The sequence below is a fragment of the Haliotis asinina genome, chromosome 5 (assembly GCF_037392515.1).
Source record: "Haliotis asinina isolate JCU_RB_2024 chromosome 5, JCU_Hal_asi_v2, whole genome shotgun sequence".
Classification (NCBI taxonomy): domain Eukaryota; kingdom Metazoa; phylum Mollusca; class Gastropoda; order Lepetellida; family Haliotidae; genus Haliotis; species Haliotis asinina.
This window is the reverse complement of record NC_090284.1, coordinates 42,128,904-42,151,174: the sequence shown is the minus strand read 5'-3', so window position 1 is coordinate 42,151,174 and position 22,271 is coordinate 42,128,904. Positions and strand designations below refer to the sequence as shown.

General features: G+C 41.7%; 1 protein-coding gene across 2 annotated transcripts in view; it reads right to left on the bottom strand.

Moving 5' to 3' along the window:
- The window catches only part of LOC137284517 (guanylate cyclase 32E-like), a 122,603-nt gene that overhangs the window by 16,966 nt on the left and 83,366 nt on the right, over positions 1-22,271 (bottom strand). For both annotated transcript variants that reach the window (XM_067816350.1, XM_067816349.1), the window contains exons 3-12: positions 20,036-20,339; positions 18,087-18,248; positions 16,625-16,803; positions 13,325-13,466; positions 12,717-12,868; positions 11,062-11,161; positions 9,916-9,985; positions 7,287-7,389; positions 4,343-4,639; positions 825-896 (exon numbers count right to left, since the gene is read on the bottom strand). In XM_067816350.1, coding sequence (XP_067672451.1) covers positions 825-896; positions 4,343-4,639; positions 7,287-7,389; positions 9,916-9,985; positions 11,062-11,161; positions 12,717-12,868; positions 13,325-13,466; positions 16,625-16,803; positions 18,087-18,248; positions 20,036-20,339 — 1,581 coding nt within the window. The remainder of the gene's footprint in view (positions 1-824; positions 897-4,342; positions 4,640-7,286; positions 7,390-9,915; positions 9,986-11,061; positions 11,162-12,716; positions 12,869-13,324; positions 13,467-16,624; positions 16,804-18,086; positions 18,249-20,035; positions 20,340-22,271) is intronic.

The following is a 22,271-nucleotide window of genomic DNA, read 5'->3' as shown; positions in this document are numbered from 1 at the left end:
ATAGGATGAGTCACAGCCCCACGACCATTATACAACATCAAAATAGGGTTTATTGAAGGGGTTGCGCTAGTTTGTCATTTCTATAACACTAGTTAGAGAATATACTTCTGTGGCATTATTTCATCAGAATCAAAAATGTGGCAGACAGGAAATGGGCTCCATTTATAGTACCCATGGCGAGAGTTGAACCTGGGTCTTCGGTGGACCGAGTGAACGCTTTCACCACCCAGCTCCCATTACCAACAGACAAAATGTACTATTATAGCCGACAAACAGCATAGATATTCCGTATTCGTAATTGTTTTACCGAGACAACACTGTACGTAGGTGTCCGGACTACAGATAGGTTGACTGTTTGGACAGCCAGTGCACTAAACGTTCATGTGACATATTGTATTAGAGTTGCGTCTTATTAAAGAGCCCCTTAAAGGATTAACAGCGCCAATTCCAAACTCATTTGTCCTTACTGTGATGAAAACTATAACGTTTGTTCCACGATATAATCACCCAGGTGACGTTTATGAAATATTATACTCATTAGCATTACAATAGTGACAGTGTGAGTTTAGTTTTACGCCGCATTTAACAGTAGTAAAGCAAGGATGACACGGATTAGGTTTCATGAAGCCACTTTGATACAGGCATTTGAGTTTTATTCAGCGATAGTAATAGCTATATCACAGCCGGAGACACCAGAAATGGGCTTCACACATAGTACCCATGTGGGGAATTAAGTCGGGTCTTCAGCGTGACGAGTGAACGCTTTAACCACTAGGCTATCCCATCGCCCTCTAACACACAAAAAAATAACCGAAGATAATCACCCTGATGAGGTCTGCGAGTAGGGAGGACACAAACATGTCGTCGAGAGGAGGATCTTTGTTCTGTATTATGTCCTGGAACAGAAAACATCGACATAAATCGAATTATACGTACATCCCAGAGCGCACAGCGACAGCTTGTGAGTTGCATTAGCTTCATGCATACATACCTCCACGACAGGCAGAAACTAAATACAGCCGTGAACACGTTCCAAGAATTTCATTATAGTTAATAACCGTGCAATTGACAGTGCAGTGCAGTTACTAGAGACCCCCTACGTTAATTATAGCACAGATTAAGCGAGGCACCGTTTGGGAGGAATGTTGGCCGACATCGGCGGATGTAGCGTTGAAAGATGCAGAACAGTATCACAACCAGCATCCACGAAGCAGCATCCCCTTCCTGATACAGGTGCGCGGTTCCATCTTACATTATCCATAATTAAACTCATGTGGAATTTTAAAATTATCAAATTGTATGCCGTGCAAAGAAATGAATATATGTTATTATGCACGTGTGGTTGATAGAGGCTAAACCTTGGACAAGAAATCGTGAATACATGCTGGTGAGTGAGTGAGTTTGCTTTTACTCCGCGTTTAGTAATATTCCAGCAATATCACAGCAGGGAACATCAAGAATGGACTTGGCACACAGAAACCATGGGAGAGAATCGAACCCGAGTCGGCGTTACTAGCAAACGCATTAACCACTAAGCAATCCCGATTCCCCCGACGCCAATATCTCATAGTATGCCGAGTTAATACTCATTTGATATCTTGTTTTGAAATTCCATTGCCATAGGAATGTTTTGGTCAACTCCGGTTTCCAAGGTATACTTCCTTTCGCCCGTGACAGCAGTACGCGATCAAGTTAATGATGAACATTGAAAACAATGAGTCACGTAATACTGTTTTTGCTTCATCGCATTGCCTCTCAGCATGACACGTCAAGGATTGCGATTGTGGTATTACCGAAAAACGAAGGATTCAGAGTGGAAGATGAAAAGCGATGAATCAATATTGACACGAGAGTCCAATTTTGTTACAGCTCGTTCGAAAAAATGACACTGGTTACCGAATATCCTTAAATAAAAGACGACTATACGGATTGAGTGCTTAGGCTGACTAAATCGGTGGATTATCTGGATTGTTTTTTGCAGGATAATTTTTTTGTATTTAAAGGTTATACTTATAAAACTTGGTTTGTTTGACAGATGGATGACTGAGCGGGTAGATGGATGGACGAATATCATCAAACCGGCCTTGACTTCCTAAGCTCTCTTACCGCTAAGATATTCGTAAGTTAATGTTAATATATAGCACGTACGACTATCTTACCACTGATGGAGCTTTAGAAATTTAGGTCCATGGTCCCCGATCCACAAACAGTCCGGAGCGCTACGACATTCGTAGACCTATGATAAACTATAGGCTTACGACAGATCGTAAGCTTACGAACGCTTTGTGGATCGAAACCCATATTATAATTTATTACAAGGGCAGCCCTCCATCTCTGTATAAAATAACAGTTACACGGTGCAAGAAACTCAACTACTATCGTAGAAACTAGCCAATAAGACTTACGATATTTTTTCCAGGCAATAAGGTAATCTGTAACAAAGTGACATGGTTCCCGACATCCTTGTGAAATACTGATCTATGCAGTATTACCGTGGTGTATCAATTACAGTGTTATCTTAAGACGCTAATCAGCAAATGGGACTTCGACGCTAAAGAACTCGTTCTTACAAGGGTTATAACTTCATTTGTTATCAACCGTTACACGGGCAATTATTGACTGGAGAAGGAACTATTTGGGGTAGATTGGACGGTGCGCTGACTGCCTGTTACGTCGAGATGAGAAGTCCTCTGACATAGGGAAACGTGATATGGTTCCAACACGTGAGGCGGGCCAGGAAATGTATGCTAAACGGGACTTAACAGACTATTAACCTAATTACAATATGTTTCGTAAACATACTTTATCAATTAGAAACCGTTGCGTTACTATACAAAATCCGTAATGATACAAAGTGCTTCCTCATTCTATTATGCGTTGTACTGATAGGGCCTAAAGTGTATTTCTTATACGTTGATAGGGACACAGAGAGAGGGAGAGAGAGAGAGAAACACACACACGACGCACACATACACACTAACCTCGTCTCCACACTTACACACATTACGGTCTTGGACTACAGTGGGCAAGACTATGACATATGGCAATTACATCCTGTCTCTAACGTATGCCGTCTGGATATTGTTTACCTAACGGATGCAAACTATGAGTATGACATTGGATATTGATTACACCAAATGACTTCCATTTCTACCTGGCTGATGTCGATGTACCTTTTCCCACAATGTACGTTATGGCGTATTAAACACCACCTACACGCATTTTCAGCCAGTACAAGGAGACGTGATTGCTATCCTCAAACCTGAATGTCTCCTATAACAACCAAGAAAAGACAATACCTCCAGTATCGATCAAAGATTTCCGTCTGCAAGTATTAAATTAGACGCTGTGGCCTTCCAAATGAAACCCAAGACTACGTGAATACATTAAGTGTCGGTCGACGACATGAATACCAGGTCCACAGGTCGTATACATAAGTTCTACATCGCTTTTAACACCATTCCAGTTACATGAAGGCGTTGCAGCTTAAACAGGACAGGCTAAAGAGACGCATGTCTGGGACGGAACCCAGGAGCATGAGGATGGTGCTGACAAACCTTTGACCTTAACCTGGTCCGGAACTGAACCGATTTTAACTCTGTGACGAGACTGAGCACAGAAAGGTCTGGTGCTCTAGTTGCCGTCGTAGAAATCAACCTCAGCGCTATGTCAGTCGTAAGTCCGTGTGGATGTATAAGACTTACGATATCCTTAGCGTCCAGGTTGTTTTGTACAATGGCACCCCGGATATAAATACTGTAAACGGGTATGTTCTTTTTTGTATTGTGAGAGACAGATTGTAGGGTGACATCAGCAGACTGACAAATGGACGTGGTGGTCCACACAAATCCAGTTGCGTTGTACTTGGACGCGATAGAGATTTGGGGAGTCTCATTATCAAGTGGGGAACAATATAGTTTCGGGGGACCCTTAAATATCATCAGATGTACGATGCCGATCTGGGGAGTCTCTTTTACCATTGGGGAATGATGTAGTTTACGGGAGTCTCTTTATCAGCTGAGGTACGATGTCGATTTGGGGAGTCTCTTTATCAACTTGGGTTTGATGTAACTTTGGGGAGTCTCATTAACAATTGGGGAATGATGTAGTTTATTGGTGTCTCTTTATCAGCTGCGGTACGATGTAGATTTGGGGAGACCTTTCTAGTGGGGGTACGATGCAATCACATGAGTAAAATTAACTGAGGTTTGACGTAGATTTGAGGAGTGTGAACTCAGGTGTAGGCTATTATGAGAACAGCATTGGGACACGACGTAGATTTGGGAGCTTCTTTATCAAATCAAGAGCAGATTACTGAGGTATGATTTAGGTTTGAACTCACGTGTAAGCTGTGACGAGAGCAGTATTGGGACACGATGTATATTTGGGGAGTCTCGATACAAACACCGATAAATCGGCAGATGTTCTCGTGGTTCAACTCCTTCCTCAGCAACAACTGCTTCTTCATCGCCCTCGTCACCTCCAAAGCCTTCTTCGTCATTTGTTTGCTGACCACTTGGGTTCCCCGGAACACCCCTACCGACAGCTCGTGCTCTGCCCGGGGAGCCGGTTCGCATAGGTCCTCCATCTCTGAGTCTTTAGACATTAGAAGGCTGATCCAGCGGTGGTAGTGTTTGCTCTAGATAAACAAAACAAATCAATGTAATGGCAGCTTTTGCAATAAGTCTGTGTAAGTTTGTAGGTCGGGTTTAACGCCGACTTTCAACAGTTGACGTTGGAGAAAATCCCGAAGTTATGAGTGGTTATCAGGTGTACCGCTTTAGTTTAACAAAGACGAATCATGTAAAGCTGTCTCTGACTAAGTTAGAATTATTCGGGGAGATTCCGTGATTCGAAACCACAATGTGAGGTTTCTGGAACAAGGGACGTAACTCTATACAACGATTTCCACTGTCTCGGATAACCCAACCCATATGATCAATAAACATAAATAAAAAATATACACATGACACAAAAAAGAGAAATACACATGATGATTTAAGTTGTCTTCAGTCAGTGTTTCGTGGACAAGCCAAATTTGGCTTCGCGCATCTTATTAATGTAGAGAATCGAACCCTTATCGTCGATGCTGGTAGCGACGGCGTCCTCAACTTGCCTATTTGACCCTGCAGGACCAACTACGATAGCCGGAGGGAAAAACGTGTCAGTACATGTTGTTTTACGCCGCAATTAACAGTGTTTCTGCTATATCTGGGCGTCCCATAAATGTGTCTTGACCAGTGATTGATATTATAAACACCGAGTCTTGACCAGTGATTGACATTATGAACACCGTTCCAAGCCAATAGATGCCATGATACCCAACACAGAACCTCTGCAACCAATCATTTCAATCGATTGTTACTACCATTCTGCGTACTGGGTACTGGGACCAAATCTGACCCGAGATCCCTTGTGGGGACCGGCTTAAACATCTGCGGAAAGCAGCCTCAAGGATAAACACAATTCACATTTCATGAAACTTCTGGTACGCCAACTTTTTCGTGCCTTTCACATTCTTGGAACAGGGGGTAATGGGGAGTGTCTAAACAAAGCGTTCTGTTAAACTCTTGTGCTTTATCTGACGTGCAATATGCGATTAGTTAAACGTTTGTCTAAGACGGAATACCGCATGGGCAACAGGTGTCATATATTTGGACCTCGATCAAACATGAGAGGAACTCTACCTAAACATCCGCTAAAGTTAGGTGCCTTTCACGTTATGCTTGTAGGATGATTTACATGCGCCAGGAATTCATTTTAAAAATGATAGTAATAAGGCCTGAATGCCGCAACACGGAGTGACACGCTCAAGACGAAACAGTCTGATTATCATTACACCGGATAACCCAAGCTGCCTAGAAGGCGCTAGAAGGTTAACAGTCACATGACGTATCCCACCGGGTACCCATTTTCTGATGGGTAAATAGAGACTATTTTGAACAAACGCACTTGTCTAAACTCACTTGCTTATTTGTGGGGCAGGACTGAAGTCCTAGAAACTGTCAGGAGTAAAGCTGTCAAACCTTGCTACACTTCAACCGATTTGTGACCTGAGCTCTACGTACAGGGCCACACATCACCACAATACATTAATTGTCTTGAAATCAGTGAAACAACAGTCTTTGGAATAATTTCATATTGTAATCTATCTTCAATACTATGATATATACCATGGGCTGCTTGATCCGGAAGTGACGTCACCCACAACCACGTTCAATAATTCAGCACTTGATTTCTTTTGCTTATCTGGGATATTTGATTGGATGTCCAACATTGCGACATGTGAAGCCATGGTAACGAATGGATTAAGGGTATTTTAAGAATGGAAAGGGGACATAATGGTGAATAATGGCATCTATGCTGCTAGTCTAAAAATGACCATTTTGAAACATTCCATATTAGCAGGTCGGGCTCTTGCACAGACTAATGGATATTTGACAACCGAGAAGACGTTCAAAACGGATTTAATTATACGAAATTTCTTTTCTGCCAAATTTCCATATGCATTGGAATCAAAGTAGTTACATCAATTACACCCTTGTGCTTTTTAAAGCATATTTTTATTAGCCATGCTCTGGAATTCCTGGTTATGTTTTGCCAAAGTATATTGGTAACATCACTCCACCGCGTTACGACGTCTCTGATAGTGTATTGATATTGCGGTGAGTTTTATGGAATTGGTATGTAAATCCAACTAACAGAGTTTCTTCTGCTCTTAGACATAAGTTCATTGAGATTTGTTCGTTAACTATCCGTCACGGCACTTTGAAAAGGTGAAACTGCCCTTGGTGCGATATCGCCTCATGACCGAAGAAGAAACAGGAGGCTCCATATTACGCCTGCTCTCCTAAGAACTACTATTATTCGTTTTATACAGCATTCTAAGAATGTATCACCTCGAGCACCTTATCCTCTCGTAAATACTTTTGATACATTTGTCGCAAACGCTTCGTCCATTTACTTTTTGGAATTAAGTGAGTGAGTGAATGAGTGAGTAGTTTGGGTTTTGGTCCGCTTTAAGCAATAATCCAGAAATATCACGGCGGAGCACACCAGAAATGGGTTTCACGCACTCTACCCATGTGGGGAATCGAACCCGAACGTTTTAACAACTCGAATGCCCCACCGCTGTTATGGAATTTTAGACGTCCCATGAAATTATAGCAGTGGGATTGTAAATTATAGTCGCAGATTAATTATGTGGAGATGTAGTACTATTGACATGAAGGAAACTGCCAAATCCTTTCCTCAAAGGATTTCAATGCTGTTGATATGTTACTCACCGGCTTCCTGGTATTAACAATACTTGGTTCAGAACTGAACTGGATTTCTGCTCGGTCAATCTTCCACAGGAGTCGGGCAAGCTTCTGTTCGTACAGGTAATGTCTGAAACAAACATTACTTGTTATATACGAAATAACTACCAATATTTACAACTACCCGTAATTGTTGTTTAAATATACATCAGACAGGCACTTCTGAAGAAATGTTCGTAGCACCACGGCTGCTAGTTTACACTAGCTTCCTGTCATCGTCCACGTTACCTGATGAAGGGTTAAGGAGTAGCCCAGAAACGTCATGTTGAAAGTATTTGAAAAGTTGTAAATCCATTCCATACGTTGTTATGTTACCTTCAAACTTCGAAGGTAACTTCAAAAATATATATATTTGTTACGAGATTCGGCAGCAGATAATTTTTGTCTTTTAAGTCTTAATCCATTTAATGTAGTGTATCGAACACATAGTTCGATACTGTCTACAGTAAACTATGTTTATATCGAATAATATTGTTAAACAAACTGAAGGGCGGTGGGGGTAGCCTAGTGGCTAAAGCGTTCGCTCGTCACACCGAAGACCCGGGGTCGATTCCCGACATGGGTACAATGTTTGAAGTCCATTTCTGGTGTCCCTAGCTGTGATGTTGCTGGGATCATTGCTGAGTAAAACTACGACTCATAGACCTGTATCAAAATGGTTATGTGGAACCTAAGCCGTGTCATCACGTTAATTATAGAAACGCCGAAGCGTAAAGATGGATATAAATCCTGGTTTTAGAACAACCTATTCGATTACCAGTGTGGAGACATACTTGTAAAGCCTGTGTTAACACTAATATGACTATCTGAAACGGTTCCCTTCTGAAACAACCGCTAACAGCCTACATTAGGACACCATGAACCAAAACATAGATCCAATTTCAAACATCTTAACTTCCAGGCTTATCCTATGCACAAGGGCCATCTCGAAATACACACAACAAGTAACTGTTCCAGGGCACAGCTGTGTCATCGCGGTCATCTATTGACGGGTCTGTGTCTCGATCTCGACGCTTTGGATATGCAGCGGTATTTCCAGAATGATGTTAGGAGGGATGTACTTCGACACAATCCGGTTACTGCAGACCCGCCGATGTGGGCGGAACGACATAAACGCAATCACGCGACGGATGTGCTTATATTTGGACGTTTAAGAACCGAGCTACGATAGAGCCATGACAATTCTAATGCCTAATATTTGAAAAAAAAGTGTTTTATCCAGTCACCACAAAAGATAAATGTATCCGTCATGTGCAATTTTCAAGTGTTTTCAAACACATTTTTCAGCCAGCTCAGAGAAGCATCAGAATGTCAATGATCACGCAATATCTTTGAAGCGAGTGAGTGAGTGCATAATGCTTGATGAGGTGGTTAAATACATTCAATCGATATCAAGATGCAGATTATCTCATCATTTCTTTAAAATGGGACGGTGGAGTTGAATGGTGGTTAAAGCGTTCGCTCGTCACACCGAAGGCCTGGATTTTATTCCCCACATGGGTACAATGTTGAAAGTCCATCTCTTGCGACCCCCGCCATCATATTGCTGGAAGAAGCGGCGTAAAACCACACTCACTCACCCTTTGACATGATCTATGTCTTATCCGGTTTATTCACGGCCATGAACGTTATACTACTCATATAACGAACTCAAAGTTTGTTTATCCCGGCCACATTGACGTATATTTTAGGCGAAATATACTGGACAAAATAAGTTAGGGATATTGGTATTTTTTATGATTGATACTTCTTCATCAGTGTGTCAGTGAATAGATAGATCATTATTCATAATGTTAAGAATTTACATATATCCCTAACTATTTTTAAGCCTGACCACCCTATCCCGTCACACTCGCTAGCCATGGGTTTGCTGAAGATCAGGTCAAACCAGAATCTCTTTGGCGCTCCGTCTTGTAAATGCAGCATAATATAACATTGAAATCCACAGCGGCAAGAATGGAATTTATGAAGTGACTGAGTATGGTTTTACTCCGCCTTTAGCAATATTCCAGCAATATCACAGCATGGAACCTCAGAAAATGGCCTTCAGACATCACACCCATGTGAGAAATCGAACCCTGGTCTTCGGCGTTACGAGCCCACGGTTTAACCACTAGGCTACCCCACCGTTCCAGAAAATTCCGAACAGTTAGGCATAAGTATGCACACAGGGTCATATTGCACTAGTTTTGTCCAAAATACTTTAGTTAGTTTTCAGTGATTTTGCTATTCCAAAACAACATTTATGGTTAATCATAAATGCTGTACATTGGTATACCCCCTCCTCCCCCCGCTCCCTCCCCCTCTAAAAGCCCCTAAAACGTAAATGTGCTAAATGAGGTCGGGTTCCGCTCATAACATAAACTACGCTTTGGTCTATGCAGGACTCGTTGCTTTAGTGTTGGGATATTTCTGACAGTGAGAGAGTCAGTATAGTGTTACGTGGCTTTTAGCAATATAACCACAGGGGGCACGAGAAATGGGCCTCACACATTGTACCTATGTGGGGAATCGAACCCGGGTCTTCAGCGGACACTTTGGCCATTTGGCTACGACACCGCCCCCAAACCAACAGAGAAACCAAATACAGCCTTACCTTGCAATCAGCACAATCAGGATTAGCCCGATCCCCGCCGTTACGCTGCAACCGATGATGATGGCGTTGTCTGGAAAAGTTGAGGCAGAAATTCAAACTAAAAATTCAAAACACCATATCTACTCGTATTAACGGAAGGACGTTATGTTTTACGTGTTGTTCGTTTGTTTTTGCGATCGAGACCAGACTATCCAGAGATAGAACATCAGTGTTCTCATACACTGCCATGCGTCATCCAAGTGAGCTCGCCTGACTACCTGAACCCTTTAACCGCCTTGTACAACAAGCATGTGTTCTTGAAGAGTGAGTGACGTCGCTGTTAGCAATATTCCAGCAATATCACGACGGGGGACACCAGAAAAGGGATTCACACATTGTACCTATGAGGGGACTCGAACCGGGTCTTCGGCATGTGGAGTGAAGGTTATAACCACTAGGCTACCTCATCGCCCAGAGGTGCTACAGACAATTTTAACATTTACGCTTGGTTTGGTACAGTAGGCGTAAGCGTTAGCGTTAGCGTTACATTTTGCAAGGACACTGGCAGAATGCACATTGCAACATTCAGGTCCCGATTCCTGGATTTGGATACGATCGCAACGCTGGGCCAGAGGCTTTGTGCAGAGGGCCCCATGATGAGTTACAGGGTATCAGGTAAACAAGGTTTAACTTACATTCACTTATGACACGTGTGAACGTGTCTGCATCTACGAGAATTCAAAAAGAGAAAAACATTATGTTCATCGGAAGTGTTTTCAAAAAGGAGGGTCGATCAGTTCCACGTACCACATCTGATCATCAAACTGACGCTGTGAATAGACTAGACATGTATCGGATCTCTGTCGGTTTAAGAGATTAAGCCAATGAGACATCACGTTGCAGTAACATCGATAGTCAGCTTAAAACCGTGACATAGAAACAACTAAATTTTTATATTTTCCCAATACAGGTAGGGTAATAACAAGTGCCATCATTACGATATTTTGCCATTGCGCGAACGGGATGGAACCACAGACCATCTTCTCTCCAGACACCTTACACGAAATGTCTTGTTCCTAACACACCTCCAAGAATCTTTTCGATGGTAGAAATATTAGGAAATGTTATACTGAACCGACCCATTCAAACCAGGAAACAAGGACTTACTTTTTCCTGAACATTTTTCGCCGTGGAATCCACATTCAGGCTCGCTTAGGGGTGGTTTACCAAGTGTCCACCCTATTTTGTTTCCAGAGGGAAGGAAAATCTGAAAAATCCAAAGTCCATTTTTAAAGAAAGTCAAGGATGACCCCATTACTTCCAAGACAACTTCCGGCCATTGTAGGATTATTTAAGCCAATCTGCAGATAGCGATATTTACTACGACTACAATAACCCATTTATTTGCCTATAAGGCCCAAAAGACCGAGGTGTTGTTACTTCAGCGTTGTTTAAGATTGTGTGATAGACTTATGCGTCATTGTAGTTTTTAACATTGTTAATCTGTTATGTCCAGAAAAAATACCGTAATTTTGAAAAAGTTCACTTCACCTATATTTAAGCAGTATGGCCGATAAATCATTGTAATAGAAAAGAATATTTAACGTCTTTTAAGTTATTTCAAGTGCTATGGTTGCTTTAATGAAATGAACCATGAACCATTAGTTAAATGAGCGACAACACTGTTGACTCGCAACCACGAGTCCAAATGAGACCATAAAATCAGTGTGTAAGGATAGTTACTGAACCGAAAGGTATGCACTTGGATTCAAAATTAAGAAGCTGGAGTCATCTCTAATTCACAGATTCATTACAGATTCATATTGATCTCCAAATCGTTAATCAGTAATATTCATCCGTGACAAATGCAGAATCCATGTCTACATCTATAATCCATTATCTACATCGATTTGGCTTCAGAAGCTGGTAGAGAGAAATATGATCAGGAACATGTTTGGGCAAATTGAATTGCCGGATTTCATTAACAAGCGTGAATTTAAATTTTAAGTCTCAAGATTACATGATTGACATTTTGTTTTTCAACAGTGGTGTTTGATTGGCGTATGCACCATGAAATTCAGAGTTCTGTCTAGCATATGTCATATATTTTTTACGAAAGAAATGTCAGTTGCCTATCATTTGGACGTTTGACAATCGTTGAAACTGAAACAGGATTAACTGGCGTCCCTCTTAACCTTTCCTCTTGAGTGAAATCCCGTTAAAAGGACTGTGTCAATATCAGTGAAATCATATGCCAGGTGAAAGAGTGAGTAAATGAGTTCGTAAATTTTACACCGCTTTTCTCAATATTCTAGCAATATCACGGCGGTTTGCTCCCAGTGTGCCTACATGCCATTTTACCTACAGTGAATGTAATAGGAATGAGGGGCAACCCTTTTGCGTAAATGAATATGTCCAGAAATGGGCTTCACACATGGTATCCATGTATCCAGCGTGACGAGCGAACGCTTTAACCACTAGGCTACCCCACAGCCGGACGACAGAAGGTATACTGTATATTTCATAATGACTTACAATGAAACAAATATTATCCTCTTTGGCGATGTATTTGATTCGAGTGTACTTTAAGTTTAAATTTGCAGTATCGGTGAATCCCCTTTCAGCCGATTAATGTTTTGATGGCGATTTATTTGATATTGGTATCCCTGCTATGTTTGGTTTTTCCAGATTAATGTTTTGATGATGTTTGTCAGTTTTGGGTCCAATTTCTGGTAAAAGAATTTCTTTTGCCAGGCAGTTTGATTTCGATGATACACCTACGGAATGCCGTATATAATTTCAGTATATATGTACATGCGTACCACTTCATTCGATGTGTTATCTTTCCTTGTGAACATGCCTACGTTCTTCATCCTTGGTTCAGCCCCGTTCTCGCCAACTTCCACACTCATGAGACTGTAGTTGCCGAAGTTGTCGCCCTTATCGTCGATGTGCATGTCATACCCATAGCTGGCTGCGGGGTGGCATTGAAACACATTGACGTTAACGTTTTGCCATTAATAATAGTCGTGTTGAGGAAGCCCAAAATCATGGACTTCCTTGACGTTTTAAATTACTATTCTTGTGAAACCAATGCGTATGAATTCTGGTGCTAACAAACATATAATCTCAGGTTTCTCACCAACATAGACCCCACCCCTACACCATCAGTAAGGGTGAGATTGTTAGGGGAGATAACTCTGATTATCAACTGATGTGGAAGCATGGATTTGAATATGAACATAGGCCTTCCTATGTTTTGGATCAACAATCTTGGAAAAGTACACGACTGATACATTTAATATTTATTCGTGTTACTATCAAGACAAAAGAATTAGGGAAAAAATATAGAATAAACACGGTACTACACTAACATTATTTTTTTTCTTTGAAGCTTTCAGTTATTCAATTGTTTCACAACTTGTCTTACATCTGTAGGATCTGCCCCTCATCCTCTCCACGATGGCAGTCGCGTTGAAGATGTCACCGTCTTCTGCGGCTTGTTCCGCAACAGCTTCGATATACAGATCTACAGCGTCGTACAAGTAAGCGGCTTTCAGTGGTGACGGGGACTATATTCGAAAAAAAATGCAATGTCAGTCAATGATCCGTATTTACGTCCGTTAACATCAACTACCACAATGCCACAATATGCATGTTTAGCAGCTACGCGTTTTAAATGCGAAAACACAATATTGAATTTTGGTATCATATTCCGAGAATGATGCACATGAGATTACTAAACAGGAAATATGATCGTTATGCACGATAGATAAATCATTGCAACGTATCAGTTGATTAAAATAATTGATTAATATAATATGGTGCGATTACCAATACACTGAGGCATCATAGCTATGTATAGGTGATTGGGTGAACCCACAAACAACGGCAAATCATTGGGCAAAATATGCTAAACGATGTAGTTAACCCTATCAATGTATTCATGAGTATGTTGCTAGTTATTTCATGGATTACTCTGATACGATCATTATGGACACCTAGGCAAATGAAAGCGTACCCCCAAAGCTGATGGTGATTTGACGATGACTTCATTTTCACGTGTATTCCTGTTGTGCTTAGAACGTGATGTGCGCAGTGCTTCTCAGCCATGTATAGTTTGGATAACGTTTGTAATTTTTAGGACAAACCTAATTTTCCAAGTTTAAAATGCCCTTTGCCCGACAGTTAAAGATAAACGGATTATAAGCCAAAGGTACGGAAAATACAATACCCTTTACTGTTACAGTATCACTCATATAACTTTTGATATATGTCAACGGCAATTATTGTTTCGTCACGAACTGAGTTCGTCACGGTCTGATCAAAATATCGCTGTACTCAGTGTATCGTAAGTGGGTTTAGCATTGATCCTGCAATATGACGGCGGGAGACACCAGAAATAGGCTTCACACATTGTACCCATGTGAGGAATCGAACTCGGGTCCTCGGCGTGACGAGGGAACACTTTAACCTCTCACTCAGTGTCGAATTCCATTGAAATTCCGGTGCCCACGGACTCCCTGTAATGTTTTGCCTTTATTAGGGTTATATGGGATTATATGTCCCATTGTACAAACGGGTGGTGCTGTATGAATTAACGAAGTTAAGCGTGTACGCTGTAGCTCCGGATGATCGACTGAGACGTTTCCCAATAGATTCCACGTCAGCAACTTTAGATGACTGTATATTCACCGAGTATAGTTTATATTCTCCCCGCTTGTACATTCGCTGAGTATAGATTACGTTCTTCCCCTTGCGAAGATCAGTTTCTCCACAAGGGTCATGATATTGAGTTGTCTGTATAATAATTTTGTTTGATATATAATTATGTGCAAATCAATGGTGGAAGGTTTATTTTGTGAGTTCTGAGGGTAACGTATCTCCCACACTATGACACAGGTTTACGATCGTGCTTTAAGGTCGCTTTATGGAATAGAGTTTGGGGCGCCGTTACACAGTGGTATTGTAGCACTATGAATGCCGTATCTCCTGTTCTATAACACAGACTAGTGGCAGTCGTGCTGGGCCTGGACTTTCGAATTTCGAAAGGTCATGTTAAAGGATGGCACTTACGACCATCTTAGCAGTAGTAGAGCTTCGAAAGTCTAGGTCCTCAAAATGGCCGTTGCACTACGATTGTCATACGTCTATGTTAACTTGGGAGTTACGATTATCCTATCGCTGCGATCGCATTGAGATTTTCAAAGCTCTCTCAGCGCTGACAGTCGTAAGTTAATGTTAATGTATGGTTCTTATGATTATCTTAGAGCTAAGAGACCTTCGAAAATCTAGACCCTGGCTAGCTATTCTCGAAACGTCCCTAGCATTACGAACTTCTTAAGCCCATGCTTAACACACTGGCTACGATCAAAGTACGAACGTGTCGAGAATAAGGGGACTGGCTCGTACGACCGAACATTGCGACACAACAGGGCCCTGGGCCCAGATTTGATTTCCTAATCTCTCTTTGCGCTGAGATAATCGTAAGTTAATGTTAATGTTAATGTATATCAGGTACGACTATCGTAGCGCTAAGTGAGCTTCGAAAATCTAGGCGCCGTTCCACAAAGAGAACGCGGGACTAGCTTCCATACACTTTACATAGGCTTACGACAGTCGGATCACTACGGTCGCAAGTGGTCCCACCCAGGTGGTGTCATTAAATTGAAGCGTGATTCGACACGACAATTGCATATTTCTGTCAGAGACAGAACCTGTTTATTATAATGGCATATTTGTATTACGTAGGCTTTTTTACCAATCCTTAGTATCCAATCAGAGTGACGACCCAACATAATACTATATTCGCCTGTTATGCATAACTCGCGCTGTGTGACGTAAACTTGAGTGACAATCCGCTAATCGAAATCCTTAATGTGGTAACTTGGTGTGTTTGGTGTAAAACGCCGCACTCAGCAATTTTCCTATTACATAACGACGGTCTGTAAATAATCGAGTCTGGACTTGACAATCCAGATACTGACATCTAAGCAATCTAAGCAATGTACTGAGCTTGGAAACTATTACATGTGACAACGAAGTCAGCGACCCTGGCCGGACCACCCGATACCTCTTGCGACAAGCATGGTTGTTGAAGACCAGCTGTAACCCGGATGTTCAAGGGTAACCTGCCGTGGTTAATCACAAGCGTTTAAAAGAACGTAAACTATAGTTTGGTTTCACCTTGACAACGCACCTCAATGCATTTGGTCTGTCCATATACCGACAGTACCACTTTGTGTGTTACTGCATAAGTTTTTGAACTATTTTAACTATAACGAGTCGGATCAGCAGAGACGTTGTCAACGTGTGGAGATATTTTTGTACATTTAATTTTAAACTTAGTTCGTTGTTAGAACGACAAATAAAAGCACAGGGCTGCCATGATAGGTTACACAACATTTCACCGTTTGTTTAACTTTTCTGTTTTCCTGTTTTGTAGTGTAAGTACGTCAGCATTCTTTTGTTGTTAAATAGTGCAAATGTGTTCACAAAGTTTGGCACAAATGCGTTCAACGGCTACTGTAAACCGCTGCAAATATAAAACCCTTTATCAATTGCTTTGTTTGTTTTGTTTGGCGCCACACTGGGCAGTATTCCAGTTCAATGTTGGAACTATAATGAATGATTGACATCAGAAGCACCAATCTACACGATGGGGATACGATAAAATTCATAAATTGTGTGTGTGATGATGGTGTAGACGAAGCAGTTAATATCACCATACCCTATAGTTTAGAAATGGTTTGAAGTTAATGGGGTCTTCCATATTTCTGTCACCGATTCTCTTGTCCATACTTTCCCACTCTGTAATCCCGTTAGTAATGCGCATGAGCACAACGACGTTCCGGAATGCATTGAGCCGTTCCTTTGGGATTGATTTGTTGTTTGATATCAGGTCATGTTCTGAAACGCAGAAAGTTAAAACATTTGTAATGATTTCTTTGTTGTTTAACTATATGGCAGCGGCCTACAAATAATGAAGCCTGAACCAGTCAATCCAGTGATCAGCAGCATGAGCATTGATCTACGCAATGAGAATACGATGACATGTGTCAACCAAGTCAGCGAGACTAACCACCTCATCCTTTTAATCGCCTCTCACTATAAGCATGGGTTACTCAAGACAATTCTTTGAAGGATCTTAACTGGTCCCGGGGTAGAATAGGCCTTCAGCAAGCCACGCTTGCCATAAAAGGCGACTATGCTTGTCGTAAGAGGCGACTAACGGGATCGGGTGGTCTGGCTCGCTGACTTGGTTGACACATGTCATCGGTTCCCAATTGCGTAGATCGATGCTCATGTTGCTCCGCAGCCATATAACTGGAATATGGCTGAGTGCGGCGTAAAACTATACTCACTCACTCACTCTTAACTGGTGTTAATTATAGTACAGTATATAGTGTAATAAATGTCACTGTATTAATTTAAGAGTACCATGGGTATGTAGCATGGATTGAGAAAGTTGTATTTCATACGACCAATCAGAACGTCTGGCCTCTGACTGTTTTTCCATTCATAACATGTGGTGTTCGAAGCGCAAGCTAAGTGTAGTAGGACGGATTCGTCAAATCATTGCTTGTCTCGCTCCGTTCAACTTGATTGACGTTTGAGTCAGTGAATATGGTTTTAACAATATTGCATCAACATCACTGGTGGGGACACCAGAAATGGGCATCGCACATTGCGCCCATGTATCGGACCCGCGTCTTCGGCATGACGAGCGAACGCCTTAACCACTAGGCTACCCTTCTGCATCTGGACTGACGTTTGCAATGGAACAGAGTTTCCATAGCGTATAGCTAGCACTACCATACAATCTCGACAGTCTTTAACATTTTCTTGTTTAACTTTAACTGAAAATTTTGATTGTTTTCAAATATTTTGTAAAACTTTGAAACAGACGTTGCCAGATTGAAACTGTGTGTGTAGTGCCATAAAGATCAAGAAAGTAACATCCTGACTGGCTAATGACTTCTTTCTGTTGTCATTTCATTGGTCGTCCAAAATTCGCCAAATGTTGTTCTCGCATTGATATGTCTTCAGATTTTTGCTCAGCGGCTGCGAGTTGGATGATATTGGTCATGACAATATGTGCTTAACATCACAACACAACACCGGTCAGTTTCCCCACTTCAGTCCTCGTTCTAGTTTTTGAAACCACCTTTGTCTTTGACACGATTTCTTACCTTCCTTTAATGTATGAAAGTACTTAGTCTGTCTGTCCGAGACCGTCTTCCTATCGAAGTCCGTTGCTACGACAGCATACTCTCCTGTGTCCGTCAGCCCAAGCCTCTGCATGGCCATGACGAATTCAATCAGACTTGCGTAGTCCCCCAGAAAGACATATACTGAAAAGGTATGGATATATTCATTGAACTACACTGGCAAGTGCAGAGCGTCTTTGAGGAGACGGGAGAGGTTATAGCACAGGTATTCAAACATGTAGGGTATTCATGAATATAAGTTCACATGACAATGGCGTCATTATTTGTTTGTTGTTTTACGCTGCACTCAGCAATATTCCAGTTACACGACGGCGGTCTATAAATAACTGAGTCTGGACCAGACAAGCTAGTGACTGACATTATGAGGCAATAGGACAGGACTGTGTGAGCGGGTCTGACCACACAGTCCAGTTAGTCGCCTCTTACAACCATAGGTTGCTGCAGATCAGTTCCAATCCGGATATTCCCGGGCTGGCATCACGTCAATAAATATGAGAATTAAAAGAAGAACAACAAGAACAAGAACAACAAGAACAAGATGGAGATGAAAAGGAAGAAGAATCCGAACAAGAATCATGATAATAATATCTGTTGACAAGTGTAGAGATACACAAAGCTAATTTTACAAAGCCTGACATCTTCTTATAGGTTTGCAAAAAGCCGACGCAGCTGGACAACCGGGTGCTGTTGTACTAACTCCAATACCATAACACAGACTTACGACTGGCGTAACGCTACGGCTGCTTTGTACAATGGCGCCTTGGAGCGCGGGTAGTGGCGTTCGGCCTCCAAGACACTGTACTGCCCTGGATTCCATATATATACTTACATAACTAACATTAGTACATAAGCAATGGATCAGCATGCTCTCGGTGTTCTTTTTCAGTTCTCCAGGGAGTCATTAACAGACTACATCCATCACGATGCTAGTACGGGGTCTGCTATAACGTTACCAGCAAGTGACGTCACATTAAACATTACAACGGCTTGACATCTCCAGGGACTCTTCAGACTACGTATCCTGTTTTTAAAAAACAGGACCTGTCCTCTCAGACAAGATAATTCTTCACCGAATCTTCAACGGCAACATACACCTTATGCCATGGTAACTGATAGGGCAACAGCAAAATACTATTTGATCTGCCTGAAATTTGTTACGGTTTTTTTCGGTAACAGAATTTGACGAAAACAGGCCATATATGTATTAACCATGTTACACATTTATTGGGATCGGTAGGTGAACGGAAAGAATATATTTGAACCCTTTCGAATTATATAAAATGACGATATATCGTTTTAGTCATATTTAAATTTGCATTGACTTTTATTATCAATGCATACTACACAGATACATATAAGTATGTGAACCCATAAAGCGAGGTGGGATGGAAGGTAATTTAATAAAGACTGAATCAGAACGGTTTTACTGGCAAGAGCTCTTCACAATGAAGTGTCTACGGAGAATGAAAACCAAAGATCTTGCTTTGATTGTGTTTCTTGGTTTATAGCGTGATGATTCCCCGTGATGGTAGCCTCGTGAATCAATAAATTATCCTGATGTATTATAGATAATTGTTTGGAGAAACGTGAAAACCAAACTCACTCACGCACCGATGAAGCTGCATCATTGGTCTTAGAGACAAGATGGGAAGTTCACACATATTAAATGTTTGGTGGGCAGTACACACATATTGTTAGTCTGACGGACCGTACAAACATACTGTTAGTTTGACGGACCGTACACACATATTGAAGGTTTCATGGGTTTCCGTCTTGAATGACCGCCGAAGCAGATACACTGACAAAATAGCTGTGATAAGAGTAAGAATAAATCAGGAGTTAAAGATTATAGACGCTTCACTTCCAACAAATAGTCAATGAATAAGCCATAACTTCAACAATCTACGTACTTCTCGTCCTTTCGTAAGTGCTGAGAATCATTTTCTCAAAGACGGTCTGGTTGACGCCAGGGAAGTATCTGTCGTTGAATTCATGCTCTTTGACGTCGGTGATGTGGATGTCGCTGGTGAGGTTCCCAAGGACACGCGTCGTCTCCTTCCAGCGGTCAGTGAGGCCACTGATGATGGTGTACGAGGTCCAGTTGTTGTACCTGAGGAAGGCAATGATGAAGGCCGCAACCTTGACGTCGGAGGGCTGGGTGCTGACGACGTGGTACTTTTTCATGTTGCTCTCGCTGGGGGTGTATACGCAGTCCTGACAATGAATACGATAATGATGATATGATGATGATATGATGATGATATGATGATGGTGGTTATTGTTCCTACGCCGTCTTAGCAAATAACAATGATAATCATAATAGTAATAATAGTAATAATAACAACGATGCTGTTCCTATTGCTGACCATGATGGCGACGGCGACGGCCATGACGACGATGACAACGATTGCTGCGGCCATTAAGTAATGGAATTACATTTACCGATTTCCTCATCATTCGCGCCATCTCATAACGGAGACGCCGATTTCAGCAATATTCCAGCAATATCACGGCGGAGGACACCAGAAATTGGGTTCACACGTTGTGCCCATGTGGGGAATCGAACCGGGACTTCGTTGTGATGAACTAACGCTAAAACCATTAGGCTACCCACCACCACCGCAAATCCAGTGTGACAACTGCCTCCAGAGTATTAGTTGAAATAGAGTATGAGATTTGACACCCATGAAAACCAAGGATAGTTTAGGACTTAGAGACTCGTGTTACATTTGAGCCAACATTAAGTCTACATTCGACTAGTTTGTCTATTCTGTTCCTTAAACGACGGAAAGCAATAAATGGGACATGGCAGTATTGCAGTGTGAGTCGCATTCAACCCGAGACATCGGCATTTATGATAAACCGTGATTTTGAGAAGGCTTAATATTGGTTAGCTGTAATAACGAATACGGTAACTGATACCCTATCAGGTTACAAGTCCTATTAATGATGAAATGAGTGCTTTGTGATTGTATTGACAACCAGATATGTTACCAATTTTTCATGACGCTGATACTTATTTGTTTGCCTGGATATGAATTTGTACATAAAATACATTTATGAATATTTTCTCATTAATTGATTTAATATTTACCAACACTGATGTGTGGGATGCGGTTGGAGTGTGATTGTGTTGGGTAACGTGAGAAACTACAATTCCTTAATGCCCATGAGCATCTTCATTAGGACCCGTATGTTGGTCACAGAGCTTCGCTAGACCTGTGACCAACATCATACAGTTGGCCCTGTCTAGAAACGTCATATATGGAGGCTGCGCAATTTGGAACCAAAATTACATATTCTTCTTTGGTTTGTCACCGGAAAGCCGGTGCCGGAAGTAAAGCTGGAAACATCGCAAGTTGGCGCGCGCAACGTGAGCCGGGAACCAGCTTAAACTTACTACTGGAAGTAGCGCCTCTAGAGACTTACAGCCCTTCCAATCACAGTTCGTACCACGACGTACTTCAGTCATTCTTAAATACATCACGCTTGTAATGTTGTCACTATCTTCTACCTACTGGTTTTAGCAAGAGACAGAAACCAGGATGTACTCGGGCCAGTGACAGCTCAAACTAAATTTACTATGTCCATGTCGTGCAACATATGTCAAGGTCTTACCATAAACTAGTGTTTGTTTGTTTGTTTGTTTGTTTGTTTAACGCCGCATTCGCCAATATTCCAGCTACATGACGGCGATCTGTAAATAATCTGGACCAAACTATCCAGTGATCAGCATGAGCATCCATCTACGTAAATTGGATACGATGGCATGTGGAACCAATCCAGATAGCCTGGCCGCCCGATTACGTTAGTCACATCTTGCGCCAATGATTGACCAGTGAGTGACCCGCATATAAGACGGTGTTTCTGTTACATCACAGCGTGTTCGATTCGTGGAGGATGCACGTAGTGATGTTGCCGTTTCTCTTTGTGAGGAAAGGTCACGGATCATAATCGGAACGAATGTCGGATTCGCAACCATGTCCGGCAAACTCTAACAAACTCCGGCACATATTGGTTGATGGAAAGATGGTGCAGACATTCCTGCAGTGTATACTGACTTAGTGCCATACTTGCATACAGTGCAAATCATCCATCTTGATAATGATGACAATAGTGTTTTCCATTAATTTTACTCTCGAACTC